The sequence below is a fragment of the Falco cherrug genome, chromosome 17, assembly GCF_023634085.1.
Source record: "Falco cherrug isolate bFalChe1 chromosome 17, bFalChe1.pri, whole genome shotgun sequence".
Taxonomy (NCBI): domain Eukaryota; kingdom Metazoa; phylum Chordata; class Aves; order Falconiformes; family Falconidae; genus Falco; species Falco cherrug.
Genome location: NC_073713.1, coordinates 1,159,600 through 1,177,870, shown reverse-complemented (window position 1 = coordinate 1,177,870; position 18,271 = coordinate 1,159,600). Strand labels below are relative to the sequence as shown.

Sequence of the window (18,271 nt, the reverse complement as noted above, 5' to 3'; positions counted from 1 at the left end):
GGAAAGCCCCCCAGGATGGCATTAACCCACATTGCACTGGAGCAGGATAAAAGAGCCCCCCGGGCACTGGGCGAAGGGGGTCACCCTGCGCCCCCCCGCGCTGTGCCAGAGCCCCGGGCAGGACCGAGCCGGGGGCAGCGGGGCTCTCCTGCAGCCACCAGCGTGGGGCGAGGGAGCTGGGGAGAAGGCGATCCAAACCTTTGCCCACCTCCTCATTCCCAGGGGGGGCTCAGAACCGGAGGAGGGTGGGGGCTGCTCAGAGCCTGCGGGGGGGGGGGGCTCAGGACCGGGGAGGGGGGGGGGAGCTCAGGACCGGGGCGGGGGGGAGCTCAGGACCTGGGGGGGGGGAGCTCAGGACCTGGGCGGGGGGGAGCTCAGGACCGGGGGTGGGGGGGGGTGGGGGAGCTCAGGACGCCGTGGGGCTCCCAAGCACAAAAGCAGTGAAGGGGAAGGTCTGAGCCCCGGGAGCAGCCCAGCCCCCCCGCCAGAAGCGCCCGGGGGAAGCGTCTGTGTGCGCCTGGGGGCAGCGGCGGGTTCAGGGATGCTGGACAGCCCAGGGCTTCCATCCCTCCTCCCAGACACCGCTGCTCATCGCCCAGCCTCGTGGCCCCCTTTCCCGGGAAGCCTGGCTGCTCTGCCTCGCTAGACGTTGCTCGATCGAAAAAAGCAAACAAACGGCCTCGGCTCCCTGGCCGCCGGAGCCCACTGCCCGCAGCTGCTTCCAAAACAAACGATCGTGTTGTTCCTCCCCGAGCCAGAGGCGAAGCCGGCTCCGGCTCTCTCCCACCCTCTCGCAGATGCTTCCACACCTGCTCCAGCCCCGGGCGCGCACCCCCACCAGCCGATCCCAGCCTTCCCCGCCGCTCCGCAGCACGTCCCGCACCCCTTCCCCCCCCGCGAGGCACCCCGCAGCCCTCCCCCGGAGCTGCCCCGACCCCCGGCACAGCCCACCGCCTCCCGGGGGGACCGGCCGGCAGCGGCTCACCTGGTAGGAGCGCGGCCGCCAGGATGCAAACTCCGATAGTCCACCAAGATGCACGGCAACTTGTCTGCAGCTGTGAAGCCATGAGAGTTCCTTAGGAGAAATGGGCAGGGGTCGGTCTGGCAGCGTCGCTGGGCCCCCCACCCTCCCCGCCCCCGGTGGTGATCAGGGCTGCTTAAAAAAATTTAAAAAAAAAAAACAAACCACAACCGTAGGTGCAGGAGGACAAAGAGGCGGCGCGGGCCGAGCGGCGGGGGGCGGCGGGGGGCGCCTGGCACATCCGCGGGGCCCGGGGCTCGGCGGGGCGCGGGGCCCCCTCCGCGCGCGCGGGGCGCTCCGGCCGGGCACCGCGGGTGCGTCCTGCGGGAGCGAGCACGTCCGCAGCGCCGGGCGGGCGAGAAGGGGAGGGGAGAACTGTAATATTAAAAAAAAAAAAAAAAAGGAAAAAGGAAAAAAAAAGAAAAAAAGCGGGGCCGAGGGCGGGGGGGGAGGAAAAACAAATAAAGGGAAGCGAGGGAGAGCCCTCCGCGGGCTCCGCAGCGGCGGTCCCGTGGCTCCGGCGGCGGGGCTCGGCAGCCCCCGCCCGCTGCCTGCCCTCCGGTCCCGGGCGCCGGCAGCCCGGCGGCTCTCAGGCGGCGGCGGCGGGCCGGCTGCGGCGCTCCATGGCCGGGCGGGGGGCGCGGGGCCGGCCGCGGGGCGGGGGGCGCGGGGGCTGCCCGGGCTCAAGGCACGGCCGCTGCACACGCACACGCACACGCAGCGCAGCGCACTCCGGGCGGGGCGGCGGCGGCGCTCGCCCTCCTGCGTGATGTCAGTGCAGGCGGAAGGAGGGCGCTGCGTTAACCCTTTGCCTGCCACGCGGCCTGGGGACACGGGGACACGGGGACACACGGCTGCTTCCCCGGGGGCCGCGCCCGGCCGCGGGGGCTGCCCGCCTCGGCCGGGGGATGGGGGCGGCCCGCCTCGCCCCCCGCCCCCCCGGCTGCCGCCGCTGCTGCTGGCAGCTGCCCTTTGTTCGGCAGCGCCCATCGCCCCGCGCCCCCCCGCCCCCCCCCCGCTGCGGGGTCCCGGTGTTCTCGGGGCACCCGGGCTTTGTGGCCTTGGGGCTGGTTTGCGGAACCCCCCCGGGGTGGCGGAACGCCTGGGCTGCTGGCAGTGGTGGCAATGGTGGCAGTGATGGCAGCCTACCTATGGGGCTGCTGATCTGCCACATAAAAGACCCTTTCCGTAAACCACGTGTGAAATAGATGCGGCTGTCCTATGGGATTCACACTTCTGAATGCTTTGGATGGAGATCCTAAGCGATACACAGCTTTCCATGGGGCCTGCTGGAAGCAGGAGCTTGCTCTGGACACATCCTGCGCGTGCCGATAAGCGAAGCACAGCACTGGTTTGCTACACTTTGTATCGGCCCTTGTTATGTGGACACGGACGTGGGTTTTGTGGCTCTTTTGCTAAAGAGGTGTTTAGCCTGCTCATGCCAGTCCTGAGCTGCCCCGGCCTCCACCAGGTTGCTGAACCCCAAACAAAGATGTGAACAACAATGACAACAACCAACAACAAAGTCATGTTGATTTCAAGCTCCATTAGAACAACACAGGAATAAATCAATGCCTGGCAAGCAGAAAAGGACAGAACCAGTGGGGAAGGATACCACACGTAGTGGAGAAGGGAAGAGGGGGGGGCGGCAGCCAGCAGCTATAAAAAGATACCTCTAAGGACCCCTTCAGCAGTCTCCTCCTCCTTTTAATTCCTTTAGAAGTTAATTCCTGTTCAAGGGAAGGATGGGCAGCTCTGTAACAAAGCGGATTAGCCAGATACAAGGTTTGTTCCAAAATAACAAAAGTTATTACGTAGTAATGCGGTTTAGTTAATAGATTCGCAGACTTTAAGGCCACTGGGATTCCTCTGGACATCCTGCTTGTGGAGCGGAGGCTGCTGAGCCTGCCCCGGTGATTTCTGCCTCCCGCTGCCTCGGTAAAGCTGCAGGCTGGAGCATGGGAGCGTGACCCCCTGTCCTTGCGGACAGGCAAGCTATGGAGAGCTCTTCGCACCTTTGCAACGGTTGTTTCAGCGGTTGGTTTTCCTGTCCTTGGAGTGTTTATCTGGCTAGTTTCACTTTTAATCCATAAAATCTCATTATTTCTTTTCCCGACTCCATTAAAGAGATACCTCCGATGAGACATGACTCCCCTGGGCAGGTCTCTCTAAATTTCGATCGAGTCCCCCACATTATACAACGTTCTGACTTACGTTTTTCCCAGCGTTTTATCCTCTCCCATCTCCCTTTCAAAGCATTACCACCGGCACCTGGGCTAGCCTCTGCGGGGGTGCGTGGGGCAGGCCAGACCTCAGCACCACTGCTGCAAGCTCCCTGCACTCCCACGGCATTGACACCCTGGGTCGGTTACCCTCGCTCCGCACATTCAGCGCTTGCTTCACAGGCCCGGCAGCTAGAGGTTTTCCTCTGGGAAGGGAAAGAGAACGGCCAAAGCTGTGATTATGCCGTACACCAGGCAGGTCTGTTCTCACCCTTGCAACCCTCTGGTGCAGTGCTTGGCCACGGGGAGCGGTGATGGCTTGGCAAACACCAAAATTGCCCGAGTCGTTCGCTATGAGGGAAGGGGAACGCTGTTCCTGGGGTCTTGCGGGTGACACAGAACAGACAAGGCAAACACACAGAATTCCCTCCTGGTTAGTTGCAAAACTCACATCTGAAATCAATCGCAGGAAGAAAAACTTGGGATTGATCAGAGCTTGATCTAAGCAAGGTGACATTTCAGTGCGATGTCTAGGGTACGATTGAGATTTCTCTTTGAGAATAGGGCAATATTTGATAGAGCCTTGGGCCCTGGCCTCCCAAATCACAGACCTCAAACATCTGAGACAAAAAGGTAAATCCATTAGCAGCAGCAGCAGCAGACTGTTAGCCCTGGTGCATCAGGCCTAACTTATTAAGCCAGAATGTATTATTTTCATGATCCTGCGCAAAGCAAAACCCATCACATTTGGCACAGTTCTGGCTGTTAACTTCTAAGATTTATTACACAGTGCCATGGGGCCCCTGTTCTGCAGCTTTTTGCGAGTCCAAACTTTCCGTGAAGCCCAAGGGGACTTCTGCATGAGCAGGAAAGGCAGGGGTAGAATACTTTGGTTTGGCAGTCTTTGTTATTTCTAGGGGAGGAAGATCATAATATGTAACATATTTAATTGCATCATACTTATTTTTTTGATTTGGGGAGGTCTCTGTGCATGTCCTCTGAGGGGCTGCTGGGGCTGCCTTCTGCCTTGCTATATCAGCTGGTTTAGCCAATTGTTTCTTTCCTTGGTTCTAACCCTTGAAGCAGTAGCTTTCTAAAGAGCATCCTAGCCAGAGATGCGGAGAAGCCCAAACTACTCTGTATACCATGGTGCTTGCAATGATAGGGCAGGGGTTTCAAAGATTGCCCATCCTTTCTACTCCTAGCACAGGAACACATGAACCATGCTGAGGCTCAGAGATCCCTTTCATAAATGCGTAAACATATCCCACTAGAAACAAAGAGAGAAAAAAACAACCCACCTGGTGCTTCAGATAGTCTGAAGGCCTGGGCTGTGAGGAATCCCCCCTTCCCCACAGCAAATCATCTGCAATACTACACAGAAGTGATATTTACCCCCTCTTGGTTTTTAGGGATGGCAGAAGTCTCATTCTAGATGGCAACTAGCCATCAGAACAGAGATCCAAAACTTATACAAGCCCCTTCCTCTATACCCCTGTGAAATCTGTTTTGGGCACAGATACTAGAAAGGGTGTAGTAACTTGGCCGACACTTACATAAGTTGTCATGCTAATATAGTTCTTGAAAATTGCCATTAAAGCATGAAACAACATTTGGCTGGGGGAGAAAAAAAAAAAAAAAAAAAAAAAAAGGCTTGCTTGAAGTCAAGCACTGTCGAGTTTTGTCCGCCCAGCATTTTGGCTGTTCAGCCAGCATAAGAGTTTTCTGCTGATGCTGACATGTGAGGTAACGTCTCTGCAGCAACCTGCTGTAATAGGACGTTTCACACGCACCTCCCCAAATCCTTCCCACTGGCTACCATGGTTGAGTGTGGTCTTATAGCGATGTGCAGGAGGAGACGGGATGGTTTGGTAAGGGCTCTGCAAAGACACAGCTCCTTCGAATGCGGTCTTCCCTGGCAAGCTGGTACCCATCCTTCCCCAGGGCTCAAGAGTTGCTGGGCTGGAGTCCGGGCAAAATGGCTAGTCCAAATCTTTTGGCTGCCCCAGATCTTTGTAAATGCAGCTCCTATCTGCCCTGGGACGAGCACAGCACATGCTCAGGAACAATGGGGCTGTGCTGATGGATAGCCCCCAGGGGACCACTTCGTTTCCATCCTCAGGGCTGCTGCCTGCCTGTGGAGGAGGAAATGTCACCCAGGAATTCCCCCACACTGGCGAACTCCAGTTCCTCCCACCAGTGTCTGGGGCTGTGCCACCGCTCCCCTTCCCGAGCAGTGGCCGCTTTCCAGTGGCTCCCTGCACACCCGCAGTCTGGCAAGGCCCTGCAACATGAAAGGCTCAGTGGGAATGGATATCTTGTATTATTTTTGACAATTATGATTACCAGAGGGGACTGGAAAAGAGGGAAGAAGGGGGGGAGGAGCTGCTCTTTAAAACATTCCTCAGTGGATTTTTTCAGCTGCTTTTGTTTGATGAAGAGCCCGCAGCAGAGGCCTGTCATTCTGAGCTGGGAGCGCTTTTGACACTCCTGTCTCCGCTGTGTACCTGGTGTGTATTTGCTGCAGTGCTGATTACATTAACTTCTGTGTTTATAAACATTTTGAATCAGTGCAGAAGGCTGTGCTGAACAGAATTCTAAAGCCGGCATCAGTTTTATTTTTGCTTTTTCATCTGTAAACACACATAATGTGTCTGCGGCACAGTCAACAATGAGGGATCAGAGGTGCAAAGGGCTTCCTGAGCTGATTCTCTGCTTGGCTTCACTTCTGAGCTCTTCTGATACAGCCTCCTACATGCCTGCATGAACGCACATACGTACCCACACATATACACCAGACAGCAGACACTCCTTCAGATCTGAAAGCACCGTCCTTTTAAAAGGCAATTCGGTGCTGGTAGTAGCTCCTGTCCTGCTGTTCTCTGGATAGGGCCAGCAGCTGGAGAAGAAATTAAATCTGAACTGGTGAGAAAATTGCCTCCCAGTTAATGGAAGCTGATGCGAGTTGTAAGCAGCCTGCAAACAGCAGTGGGGTTTTTCTGTCCCCCTCTGCCGAAGGGTTTGTAATAGCCTTGCTGCAACGCTGAGTACCTTAACCCTCTCAATCTGCACAGCACCCCCTTGTGAGGCAGGAATTAAACCATAATCCTCATTATACATGGAGAAAAGCAGCCCAGGGAGATTAGGAATTCCAGCCTTGCAGAGAGCAGTATGAGTTCTGCTACGGGCTGTCGGTGGGAAGCAGCTGGAAGCGCAGGGCTGGTGGGCTTGGGAGGACGCACGTGGTGGAACGGCCGGCAGCAGCGGAGCAGCGGAGCAGGTCGGAGCAGCCTGCCCCAACGGGGAGCGACTGGGGCCGGGGTGCCCCTGCATGGGTGCGAGCGCTGCGGGCAGCATCCGCGCCTCGCCCAGACCCGCTGCGCCTTCGGGCCACGCGCCTCCTTGGCTGCCTGCGCCACACGCACCCACCGCCCGGCCACCGGGCACCGGGCCACCGGGCACGGCCAGCGAGCGGCTGCTGGGGTGGTCCGGGCTTGTGCCCTCCCGGAGCGGGAGGCTCGGGCTGCTGGGCGCTCAGGACAAGGGGCCACCGGCAGGAGGGGCCTTCCCGGTGGGGCGGCCCGGTCGCAGCACCTCGCCGCGGCGGAGGCGGGCGGGAGCGGCCGTGCCTGCCAGCAAGCCCCCGGGGCGGCCCGGCCCGGCCCCGCGGCGCCCAGCGCAACCGCCGAGCTCCACCTAGTGTCGGCGGGGCCGGCTCCGGCCGCTTCCCGGCGGGAGTGGGGGCGGCCGCGGCCCCTCGGCCCCTCGGCCCCTCGGCCCCTCGGCCCCTCGGCCCCTCGGCCCCTCGGCCCCTCGGCCCCTCGGCCCCTCGGCCCCACGGCCCAACAGACTCAGAGGCGCGGCCTCTCGGCCCCACAGCCCCTCGGCCCCACGACCCAACGGCCCAACGGCCCCACGGCCCAACGGCCCCTCGGCCCCACGGCCCCTCGGCCCCTCGGCCCCACGGCCCCGGGGGCGCGGCCCAACGGCCCCACGGCCCCACGGCCCAACAGACACAGAGGCGCGGCCCCTCGGCCCCACGGCCCCACGGCCCCACGGCCCCACGGCCCCGGAGGCACAGCCGGTGCCGGCTCACAGCGCTGCGGGCCCAGCCCCACCGGACCCAGCGCCGCCTGGGCGGGGGTCACGGCTCCCGCACCCCCCGGCTCAGCCTCAGCCAGGAGCCGCTGCTGCGGGAAAGCTGCCCCAGCGCTGCGGAAGGAGCCACGGCCTTCCCTGGCGGAGCTGGCCTCTCCCAGGAATTAAAACTCCTGTCCTGCGTGTGCCCCCCATGCTGGGCAGAAGGTTTGGGACAACACGTACAGGGAGACGTGGCGTAGAGAAAATAAATGCTGGGGAGAAATATACAGTGAAATCAGCAGAAATATTTTGCAGGGCGTGTGTTCCCGGCATTGCTAATGCAGTCCGGCAAGGGGAATTTGCTCGCTCGCTCTCCCCTGAAGACTTGTTCCCTCGGCCCCAGCATCCGCACTGCACGCTCTCCAGCACTGGCACAGCTCGTTCAGGGTGTGCACAAGCCTCAGCAACTGTTGTATTAGAAAATGGTGTGCATTATTGAACAGCGCTGTAGCCCTGCCTTCCTCAGCGCCTTGGCAGTGCCCATGTGTGGCGAGGAAGGCAGGACACAGAGTCCCAAACCAATACCCGGAATAGCCACCTGACTGAGGGGTTTAGACACCGCTGTGCAGTCATCCGTAAGCGAAAAGCCACAGAGAGGATTTCTTCTGGACTGGAAATTCACTGACACGCTCTGCTTCGGGTTTGAATTGGGATCAGAACTTGCTGTAAATTTACAAGTGGAAAATACTCTTTGCTTGGGCAAAGAGGCTTTACTTCTTGCATGTGCTGTTCTGGGAGACCTCATCTCTGGATCACGGGGTGAGAAGTCAGAAGGTTTGCAGGCCAGTCTCGTTTGCAGGCTGTCAAGTCAATAGCACAAGAGTGTAATTTTCATGCCACGGCAGCAGAGCTGCTGCTGTAGAGGGGAAGCACAGGGTGCCCCCGCAGCCAGCACGATGGGTCTGGGGGAACACACCGCTGTCAGCAGGGTAACTTCACTGTCACCCCGCTGGAGACCCTGGAATCGAACCAGATCAACTCCCCCGTGTAGAGCTGTACCTCTGGAGCAACTCCGATGCATCAGCTTTAGCAAACCTGCAGCAAATCCAGCCCAGATGTGGAGATTTCTAGTGGCACTCTGGCGTGAGCCCAGCTGTGGTGCGGCAGCCCGCACCTTGTCCGTGCTGGCACGGCTGGACACAGCAGGCAGCTCCAACCCCATTCCCAGCCCAGCCGTGCGGGTGCAAGCTTTGCTAAAATCCATATCCAGGTGGGGAAACATTTCTGCTGCAGAAGCAGCGTCCCCATTCAAACCTTGCCATTTGCTCCTGAGGCACATCCAGCAAAGACTGTCCTCTCTCCCCTCCGCTTCCAGCCAGGCCATTAATTTCTGGCTGTCATAAACAAGCTGTTTCTCTGCGAGCAGCCCCTCTGCCCCCCTCCACCTGGCGAGGCAGGCATCAGCCTTGTCAGCGTCAGAATCGGCCACAGGAATCAACACATCCCAGTGATGCTGATTTATCTCCCTCTAGGTTGTCAGCATAAATACTTGATAAATACAGATATGAATAATACAGGCTGAGTTTACCCTGTTGGCATTAATGAATCTCCTGTTGGTGAGCAAGAGGAGACTATTGCCAGGCTGGGCATGCAGTGGAGGTCTCTTCTGCATGCTCCTCCATCATCCCAGGGAAGAGAAGGGGGTTTTACTCCAAACAGTGCTTTTGTGAACCTAGAGTAATCCCCCTTGCAGCCTCTTTTGTAAATGCCGACTGGTCCTGGCTGATGTCTGTTCAGAGGAATTTTGCTGCAGTCTGAGGAGTTAGCCATGTGAATTTGGAGGGACTCCAAGGGAAATGTTTCTGTCAGCCTAGAGTAGCTGCAGAGGGGCCAGTGAAATGACATTACTGTTCTGTCTCAGAGGACAAACCTCTCCTCATGGGCCAGTTCCTTCCTACTGTCTAATTGTGGGAGCAATCGTTCTCCTCCATCCATTAGCTTCTGCTTTCTTCTGCAGGTGCTGGAGGGAGGAGGTCACCTTCCTTATGCTGAGCTCCTGGGAGATCGTGAGACCTGTCCAAAGATGCTGGATAGGGTGGCTTTGCCCATCTCCCTGGGAGAGCTGCTGGCCTGGCACTGAGGACGAGCATTTGTCCCCATGGCAAGTCTACCCAAACTTTCACTCAACCAGCCAAAAAGCCAGCCTCTGCCTACTAAATCCTACTAGCTGTTTGGTAGAGGTTGTTGGGTTTTTGGGTTTTTTTTTTTGTGATGGAAAAAAGATACTAGGAAAAATTTGGTCAATCTGTGGTACTTTACAGCCTTCCCATGAGGAGAAGGGATTCATGCGGGCCTGGGACTTGAGAGAGCCAGGTTTATTTGCCCTACCTCCTAATGTTTGGGGATAATACCACTATACTTCAAAGTGCTGTGAGACCCTGCCATCCTGGGCGCCCAGTAACAGTTGTAGACTGACTTAATGAGTCATCTCTTTCCAAGCTGGGAGAAAAATGTCACATTAAATTTTTGTTTGCAAATTTTTCAAACGTGTAGCTTGAGTTCTTGACATAAATGAGCTCACAGTGGAAACTGTCTGCAGGGCTGAATTTTCCATGGCCATGTTTTTGGTGGGGATTTGGTGATGTTTCTGCGTTCCAAGCCCCCCGTCTCACAGAGTGACAGCTAAGCCAGCATCTACGTGGAGTTTCGTGGTAGTAAAATTCAGTGTGTCTTCTAGAGATCTGTGGCAAGAAGACAGAAATCTTTTAGCAGTAGAAATAGACTCTTGAGTTCAACTTGTATTTCTGACACATATGTTCCCATGTGATCTTTTGTGTGGTGTTCAAGGCCAGATAGAGCTTAGTTATATATATATATATATTTTTGCCCTGGTATAGGCAATTGGGACAAGAATTCACTTTTCAGCAGAGCTACCAATGCCTGTCTATGATACCTCTTCTGCTAGTGTATCTGAGCACCCAGATCTGGGTCTGACTCTTCATCATTTCATGCCTCAGTTTACCACCAGACAATGCATCACAGCTAACAGTGAAGTTTGGAGGCCAAAAGCCCTTAGTGGCTGGAACACACTCAGCCAGAGCTTGGATAAATGAATAGATGGTTTCCATCTGGAGCATTATGGGAAACTGGACCTCTTTAGAGGTGACGTGTTGTGAGATGGATAGTAGCAGAAACAAGCTGTTAAGGGCTTTCTGTCCTTCTGTGGGCAGCAAAGGTTTCTTTTATCTTTTAAGATAACGTGAGAGGAGTAGGATGATGGGCTCGCTCCATTTATCAAGTGATTTTTTTTTAACATATTTGAATACCTTTACAGTGTCTGTTAATGAAACTTTGGTGACCCTGGGGCTCCTGAGGGAATCCATCTGCATCTAAGTGATGGAAAATGAACTCGTTAATGGCTGGGGCCTGCTCAGTCAATATAGAAAATCGATCCCCAGTGATGAAGGGGCCGTATGGGAAGGGGCTTGGCTAAGTGGGTTTTATCCTCAGGATGAGCAGGGATGGGTGGGTGAGTGGCCAGTGCAGAGCGGTGGCTGATGAAGTGGATCAGGTGGTGGCTGGGAAAATGCCTCATTTTCACTACCAGCTGCAGAGATTTAGAAGGGCTTGCCAAACCAAGATACTTGTGCCTGAAAGACAAGTGGGAAGCCTGTGTAAGATCTGATTGCACTCTCTACTTCTCTTCCATGCTTGTACACCACCTAGCACCACAGAGGGTCTTCTGTCCCTTCCTTCCCAGTTTCCCTCTTGGAAGGAGAGATGTCTCTCCAAAACCACCCATCCCTGCTCCCATCAAACATCATTTCCTGCTGTCTCAACTGATTCGGGATGGGGAGGGAGGCTAGAGCTCCTGGAAGCGCTCACACTGTGCATAATATCAAAGGCTAAAGGCTGGCACTACCAGAAAGCCTTTGGAAAGCCATGTGGCTGGTGCCTGGGTCCTCTGAGAAGTGCTCTGGAGCAGTTTGGAACATCTGTCCTGCATCTAACAGCAGTTATTTTGGGGAAGGGCTTGTCCTGATCTTGCCTTCACTTGGGCTAACAAACTCCCATGAAATCCATTTCCAGTGACTCTGGGACACTTGCCTCTCTGCCCTTTGCTAAGCCCCTTCGCCTGCAACTCATTTCGTTCCTCTGTGGCCTTTCTACTCTGCAACAGGGACACGGGTTCCCCCACCGCATGCTGAACTTGTGTGTGAGCAGGGACTTGCAACTCCAAGGGTAATGGGGGTGGTAGGGGTACATCATTGAGGGAAAGAGGCAAAGGGCAGAAGGTCACACCTGGGTATTTGGCAGTCTGCTGCAGGAAGTGGGAATTGCCTGGGTGGCTGTGGAGACCCATTGCTCCTGCTTGAGGGGAAAGGAATGAAGGTGGGGAGGAGGATGACAGATTAGAAGAGGGAAGAAGGGAACAGGAAGCATATTTTCCTGTATTTGGGGATGTTGCGTGTGCAAGCCTCCTGTACATACCATCTGTGCACTGGTAGAACCACGTTGGGTCTTTTAAGAGCACTGATCCACCCTTTCATCTCTCACGCAGGGCAAAACACGTACCCATAGAGCTGGGAACAGAGCCTCAGACAGAGTAAATTGGTCATGTTCTGCTGGTATCCACAGGGTGATGCTGATTTTCATTACAGAGGCGGATGGCCCAGCAAGATCAGAACAGCGGGGCTGACTATGCTTTTGCTCAGGGTCCCTTTACACCCGCCTCCTGTGCATCGAGGGGATCGCCCTGATTTAAGGCAGCTGAACCTTCAGGGAGTGTAGGAAAAAGGCAAGTTTGGAAATGCGAGCAAAACCTTTATGGCTCTGAAGCAGCTTTGGACGTCTGCAAAATGCTTTGAGATTTGCAGCAGCCGGTTGCCAAAGATGAGAAATTTTATTATGATGTGATTGGTGCTATGCCCTTCAATGATTCGCACATCCCGTGGGTCAGATCCTCAGCTGATAAAAGCTGGGAGAAATGAACTGATTTATGTCCACCGAAGATCAGCTGCAGCAAACCCACATTATACCATTTGATGAAGAGTCTGCTCTCTTTTCTCTCTCCTTGCCTTTAGTCACTAAAATCTGGTTCATTAACAAACTCTCCCTAATCACTGCTCCTGAGCAGCAGAGCACTTTGCCCCGTGGGGCTCTGCATGAAGCTTCTGCCCAAGGATTGTTCCAGCGAGTCTAACACACAGTTTAATGGCTTTGCTTCTCCTTAGCCAGTTGTTTGGGGATATGGAGCAGTGATTCTGCAGAGCTCGCTGTGCCGGGAGTCCCTCATGGGTGGCTGGAAGTTAGCTGTGAATCTGCTCACGTCCTGAACAATGAAACATGTGCCTTCTCTAAACAGGGGACAGTCTTTTAGCTAAAGGCATTTTTGCAGAGTCAGAAAGTGAAGGCTAGGTGGGTGGTGAAGGTGATACTTCAGGTTTTAGGCATGCCACGGAAAGAATTTAGGGGTCTTTAAATCAAATTAAGCTAATTTTTGTCCCAGGATTTGGCTGGAGACTTTTGCCAACAACAACAACAACAACAACAACAACAAAAGTTTCCTGGAAATACAGTTTCCTGATCTGAAGTGAGGAGATTTTGGCTATGCCATGAGGGAGGGAAAGATGGGTGTTGGGAAGAGCAGGTTCAGACCTGGAAGCAGGATCAGGATGCGTGCTCAGCAGTGGCTGCTGATGCTCTCCGCCCCATGGGCTGTGCTTGCAGCCCCGTTCCGTTAGCGTGGCTGACAGAGACCTGCCCCCAGCCCCGCGATGCAACGTGAAGAGTATAATTTAAGCTGTTCTATTCCTTATCCGGCGTGGAGCCATATGTTGGAGACGTAAGAGTCTCCCCGACACAACCCTCTGCAGCAGCGCTTTTGCCGTGGGGAGCCACGCACTCCGCTGAGGTGCTGGGGGAGCAGCAAAGCTGCGAGGAGCAGCCCAGCCAGCATTATCCTGTGGGCGGCTTGTTTTTCATCCTTCCCACACTCTCAGTGATGATAAGGCCTATTTTTCTCCCCTTCCATGTGCAGAAATAGCTTGCATTTGTCGTAAATCACCTCGGCTGCAGATGGTGAGTCACTGGTTGATCAAAGGCAGGACCCTTTTCTAGGTCTGGGTGGAAGAGTAAATGCTTCAATAAATCATTAGGTATCGGCAGTAAAGAGAGTTTCCCTTAGGTTTAATGAGAAAACCTCACCACCCCCCTCCTTTGTTCCCCCATGCCCCCTGGCTTGTGTAGTGTTAATTGCAAATTTTAGTGACACGAATAAGGATACCTGATTTAGGATCCCTATTGCAGCTATTCCTGGGCATCAGGCAGTGGTTTTCTCTCCTAACCAACAAGTCTGGACAGCAGCAAGGGGAAAAAAAGTGCTATAGCTGCGGGGGGGATAGATGTGAGTGAGCTAGGACCAGGGAATTAGAAAGGACACAGAGGGTCAGCATGTGTCATTCACCAGCAGGAAACGAGATAAGAAATGCGGAGTCCAACGGGATCAGCATCAGCTGGGCACGAGCTTGGCCTGAGCTAGCATAGTGGTGACAGGAGCTGGGATGCAGGATGAGAGAAACCACAGGTCTGTGACATAACTGCATCAGGATCCAAGATACCACCACACTGTGTACCTGCTGCAGGGTGGGATGAGGTGGCACGGAACGGGACAGCTCAGTCAGATGAGACAAAGAGCAGTAATATGGCAGTGGGGAGAGGAGGAGAGGTGGATCTGCCAGCTTCGTGACTGCAGTGTCCCGCCCAGAAGAGAGTCCGGGGTTACACGGGCACAGGGGGTGGCATGAGAGCTGTCAAGGGAAAAGGGAAAGACGTGGAATTGTTCCCAGACACTACACACTCCTTTCCGCACCCCTTGCATGTCTCAAGCCAGCCTCACCGGGAAGGAAGAGATCAATGGCTCTTGAGTCAGAGACTCCACTGAAAGCTGAGCAGATGAAGGGTTTGCCATCTGTGAACAAGTTGTTCTGATTGAATTAGGGAACATTTAACATTTGCAGATAATTAGAAACAGCCACCCATTACAAAGGGAGTAAGCAGCAGCAGAGAGAAGGGAAGCTTTTGAAAGGCGATTGGAAGCTCCTTGACACATCAGCCAGGGGAGCTTTTCATACACAACTTCTGAGCGTTTCCAAATGCTTTGTGTTCGTTACATCCCCAGATCTTGGGAGCCAACTACCTCTTTCTCTCTCTCTTTTCTGTCTTCTCCTTTATTTTTTAACTGCCTTTTGCATTTTTCTCCCAGCCAGCGCTCAGCCAGCTGGCTTTCTGGGAGATTTTAACAGGATGTCCCCTTTGGTCCCATACTGGGCTGTCAGCTGTGAAGCAAAAGGGAAGGAAATTTACGTTTCTTGATGACTGTCACCATCTCCTTGGCCTGGAGTTGGGCAAGTGCAGCCGTGGGGAGGGACAGTTCGGAATGCAGAGGCTCCTATGCTATCCTGACCTCTACAGGATAGACCTGGATGTAAAGCTGGTTAATATGTTTTCAAACTAACTTTATTACATAGAATCCCTTGGAATATAAAAAAATAAAAACTTTTGGTTACCGATTTCAAAAAAGAAAGTAAAATATGTAAAATTATCTCTTTTTTTCCACTCAAAAATAGCTTCCCTTTTACAAATTCCTCTTTTTTCCTTGTATCTCCTTAATGTGTTTTCACATCAACAGTATTAAGAAAAGCATGTTTCTCATACTTTTCTTTTGAGAGAAAAAGAAGCTAGTGGAAATTTAAAATTCCCCAAAACACAAAGAGAGATGATTTCCTTCCTAAATTTCCTCTGAAAAATAACTGGCATTTCTCAAGCAGCTCGAGCAGTAATTGCGCTTACATCAGTGACAGTAATTGCATTGCATCTGCTGCTGAGAGTTACCCAAGAGGTGAAACCGTAAAGATGCAGCTGCCCTTTTGCTGGAAGAAGCCTCAGTGATGGCTCCTGCTGCATGACTTGACCCCGCTGCCAGCACCAAGGGCGGCTCCACGAGCGGAGGCAGCTGCAGCCGCTGCCCCAGCGTGGCTGGGACTGCTGCACCTTGCAGCTCCTGGGTCCTCTTCCTCCCTCTCCCTGCCACGTGCAGAGGGTCTGCTGGCCCGCTGCTGGGCTCCCACCCACAGGAAAGAAAGCCCAGCTGGGGAATGAACAGGCACGCGTGTTTGCATGGAGGTGGCTGCTCCCTCTTTCTGAGCCTGCCGTCCTTCCCAGGGGTGCCCAGGACTCAGGGTGGCAGGGGTCAGGTGTGTGGCAAATGGCAATTTCTGAGGGCTCCTGTCACTGTGGTTCATGTTCCGGAGTAGCATTGGCAGAGTGAGGCCAGATTCATCATCATGGATTCATCATCCATTCCATCGATACGGAGGGATGTGGCTCCCAGCAGGACCAGGACAGGTCCCCCAGGATGGCCAGGCCAGGGCAAGGGGAAGGTGAGCAGTGCAGGGGTAAAAGGGGACTGGGAGGGCGAGAGGGGTGAGCTCGGGGATGTCTTCAGAAGGTCAGCTCAGCCATGATGCATTCAGGACAGGACACATTCATTTGGCAGTGGGATGGCAAAAAAGTGATGTAGCCTTTGCAAAGCATCCTCAGCTTTTCAAAGAGCCAGAGCTGCAGGAACGTTTTGTCCTTCTAGGACTGATTTTGAGTGACCAGCCCTGTTACAGGGAAGGGCTTGTTCTGTGGTTGCACAGCTGATTTTGCTCTTGGCTGGTACTGGAACAGCATCTTGTTGTCCGTGTCCCCATGGTAGGGTGCAGCTGAAGACCTTTCTAAGCAGTGCCTACCTGGAAGTCATGTCCTGAGGGGAAACTTCGAAACTTGTCTAAAAACAGCTGTGATGAAAACGGAGAAGAGCTTATGGTACACAGAGATAATGCTCAGCATCCCTACATTTCTTAGGAGGAGATAAATGAAAAATCGAGATTTTTCCACAGGTCCAGAAATATCAGCAATCCTGTCTGGGGTAACGAAGTGAGGAGCAGGCGCAGCTTTCTGCACAGCTTGCGCCCCAGCCGCGTCTCCCTCGTTAACCAGGGCTGTTCCATGCGGCATGTGCAGGGCCCTGACAGACATCTAGCGGCATCGGGCTACAACTACAAGCACATGTGGCTGGGGAGGGGGTGCCTGGGGGGGTGGCGGGGCGTTGTGGTAAGGACATGGTTCTGCTCTCCAAATAAATAACACACTGCAGTCACAGGGAAATACAAGCCCCTGTCCCTTGCGCTGGCATCCGTCTTGTAGAAGAAGAAAGGGAGCGATCTGTGATCTAGCAGCGGCATTTCTTGGAGATTTAGGCTGAGCACAAGGGAATCGCTGCCGACGGCTCACCCTACGCGACCCCATCCCACTGCCACTAATACTCCGCTGCTTGGTGGGGAAGGGGAGGCTGCGGGGGGCAGCCCCTGCCATCGGAGACGGCGCGTGCTGGGGGGATCTGCACGTGCCCACATCTTGGCTGGGAGCATGAGAAAATGCCTCCAAGGGGGTGTCAGACACAGTTACAGTGAAACGTGATATTTATAACAAAGTGTGGGGGAAGGTGTCACATCACATTATGCTGATGCTCCGGCGCCAGAGATGCAGGGACAATGCTGCGGAGTGGGATGTGGTGAGGGCCAGCAGGCAGCAAGATGGGTTTCTCTGCAAATATTGGTTCTTTGCTGGGGTGCTGGCAGCTGGCAGCATGGCACACTGAGGCAGGGTTCTCCTGGAGGCAGGGGGGAAAGGCAAGCCTCCGATGGGTGCTGGCATCAGCTGGTGGTGTCACTTGGCACTTGCATTCCTGTGCCTGGCCCTGCTTTGCTTTCCAAGGGACAGCAGAGCTAGGGTCTACGGTGGTAAAATGGGGGAAATAAAATCCAGCTATCTCAGATGTCCTTAAACACTGCTCTGCTTTTTCTTTTCTGGATGGACATGTTCCATTTGCTTTTGTGTCAGTGTGAGGACATTGGCCCAGGAGCCCAACCTTGCTGATAGACCTTCCCTTACCAAGCTGGCACTAAATGCTGTAATCTTTTGAATGAACAGTTCTTTAGAGAAAGCTAGGCTGTGTCACTGCAAGCATCTGGGATTGCACAACTCCCTCCCTAAAGAACGAGTCTCGGAAAGCACCAAGCTCTTTTGAGCTGCTGCAATGAATGGGCCAAGACACAGCAAGCTGAAGCCAAGGGCCAGGTCTCAGAGCTGCAGTTTCCCCGTGCAGCGGGAGGAGGTCTGGATTCCCATGTGGAAATACCCTCACGCGTTGTAACGAGAGCACTGGGAGCTCCTACACATACACACAAGCATATTTCTGTGCATTCAGCTCCTGCTCCTTCCCCCTGCTCTGGCAACAGTACAGTAAAACATGGATGCAATATAGCACAGCAATTGCAGCCTTCACCGGCCTCTTGGGGCTAATTGCCTGGGAATAGCTTTTGCCAGCTGCCGTTTCTCCCTCACTGTGAACACGTGAGCACCTCTTGAGAGAGCAGCCAGCACACGGGCAGACAGAGCTGGAGCCTGCTGCTTCTTCCCCTCTCCCCAGTGAAGGTATTTGGTGCAGTTCTGGTGGCTGGTAAACCCTCTCCCCACGGTGGCGAATGGAGCCCAGTCCCCACATGTCCAGGCTCAGGGGAGCATGCGGGTGGGCTTTGCACACCCTGCAGTGGGCTGGGAGCCCTTCCTTCCCTCTCTGCCCTGCCTTGTAGCTCTCGGTGACTTGCGCAACAGAGGAGGCAGCCATGCCACCCTGCAGACCTTCATGGACCAGTTCAGCCTCTGCCCACTCCAGCTAGCCCTGCTGTTCTCCCTGCTTCTCCCCCCACGCAGACAGCCCTGCCATCTCCTGTCTGGGGATCCAGCTGCCCGGTGCCTCAGGGACTGATGTTCTTTCCCAGGGTGGTTTGAGGCCAGTTTGAGCATCGCAGCTCTGTCTGGAAGTGGAGACCTTATCACT

General features: G+C 54.7%; 1 protein-coding gene across 3 annotated transcripts in view; it reads right to left on the bottom strand.

Moving 5' to 3' along the window:
- The window catches only part of NECTIN1 (nectin cell adhesion molecule 1), a 106,844-nt gene extending 105,089 nt beyond the window's left edge, over positions 1 to 1,755 (bottom strand). For 2 of the 3 annotated variants that reach the window (XM_055728515.1, XM_055728517.1), the window contains exon 1: positions 986 to 1,755. In XM_055728515.1, coding sequence (XP_055584490.1) covers positions 986 to 1,067 — 82 coding nt within the window. In that variant the 5' untranslated portion in view covers positions 1,068 to 1,755. The remainder of the gene's footprint in view (positions 1 to 985) is intronic. The other variant, XM_055728516.1, reaches the window with a different exon arrangement.
- Positions 1,756 to 18,271: the final 16,516 nt, after the last annotated feature.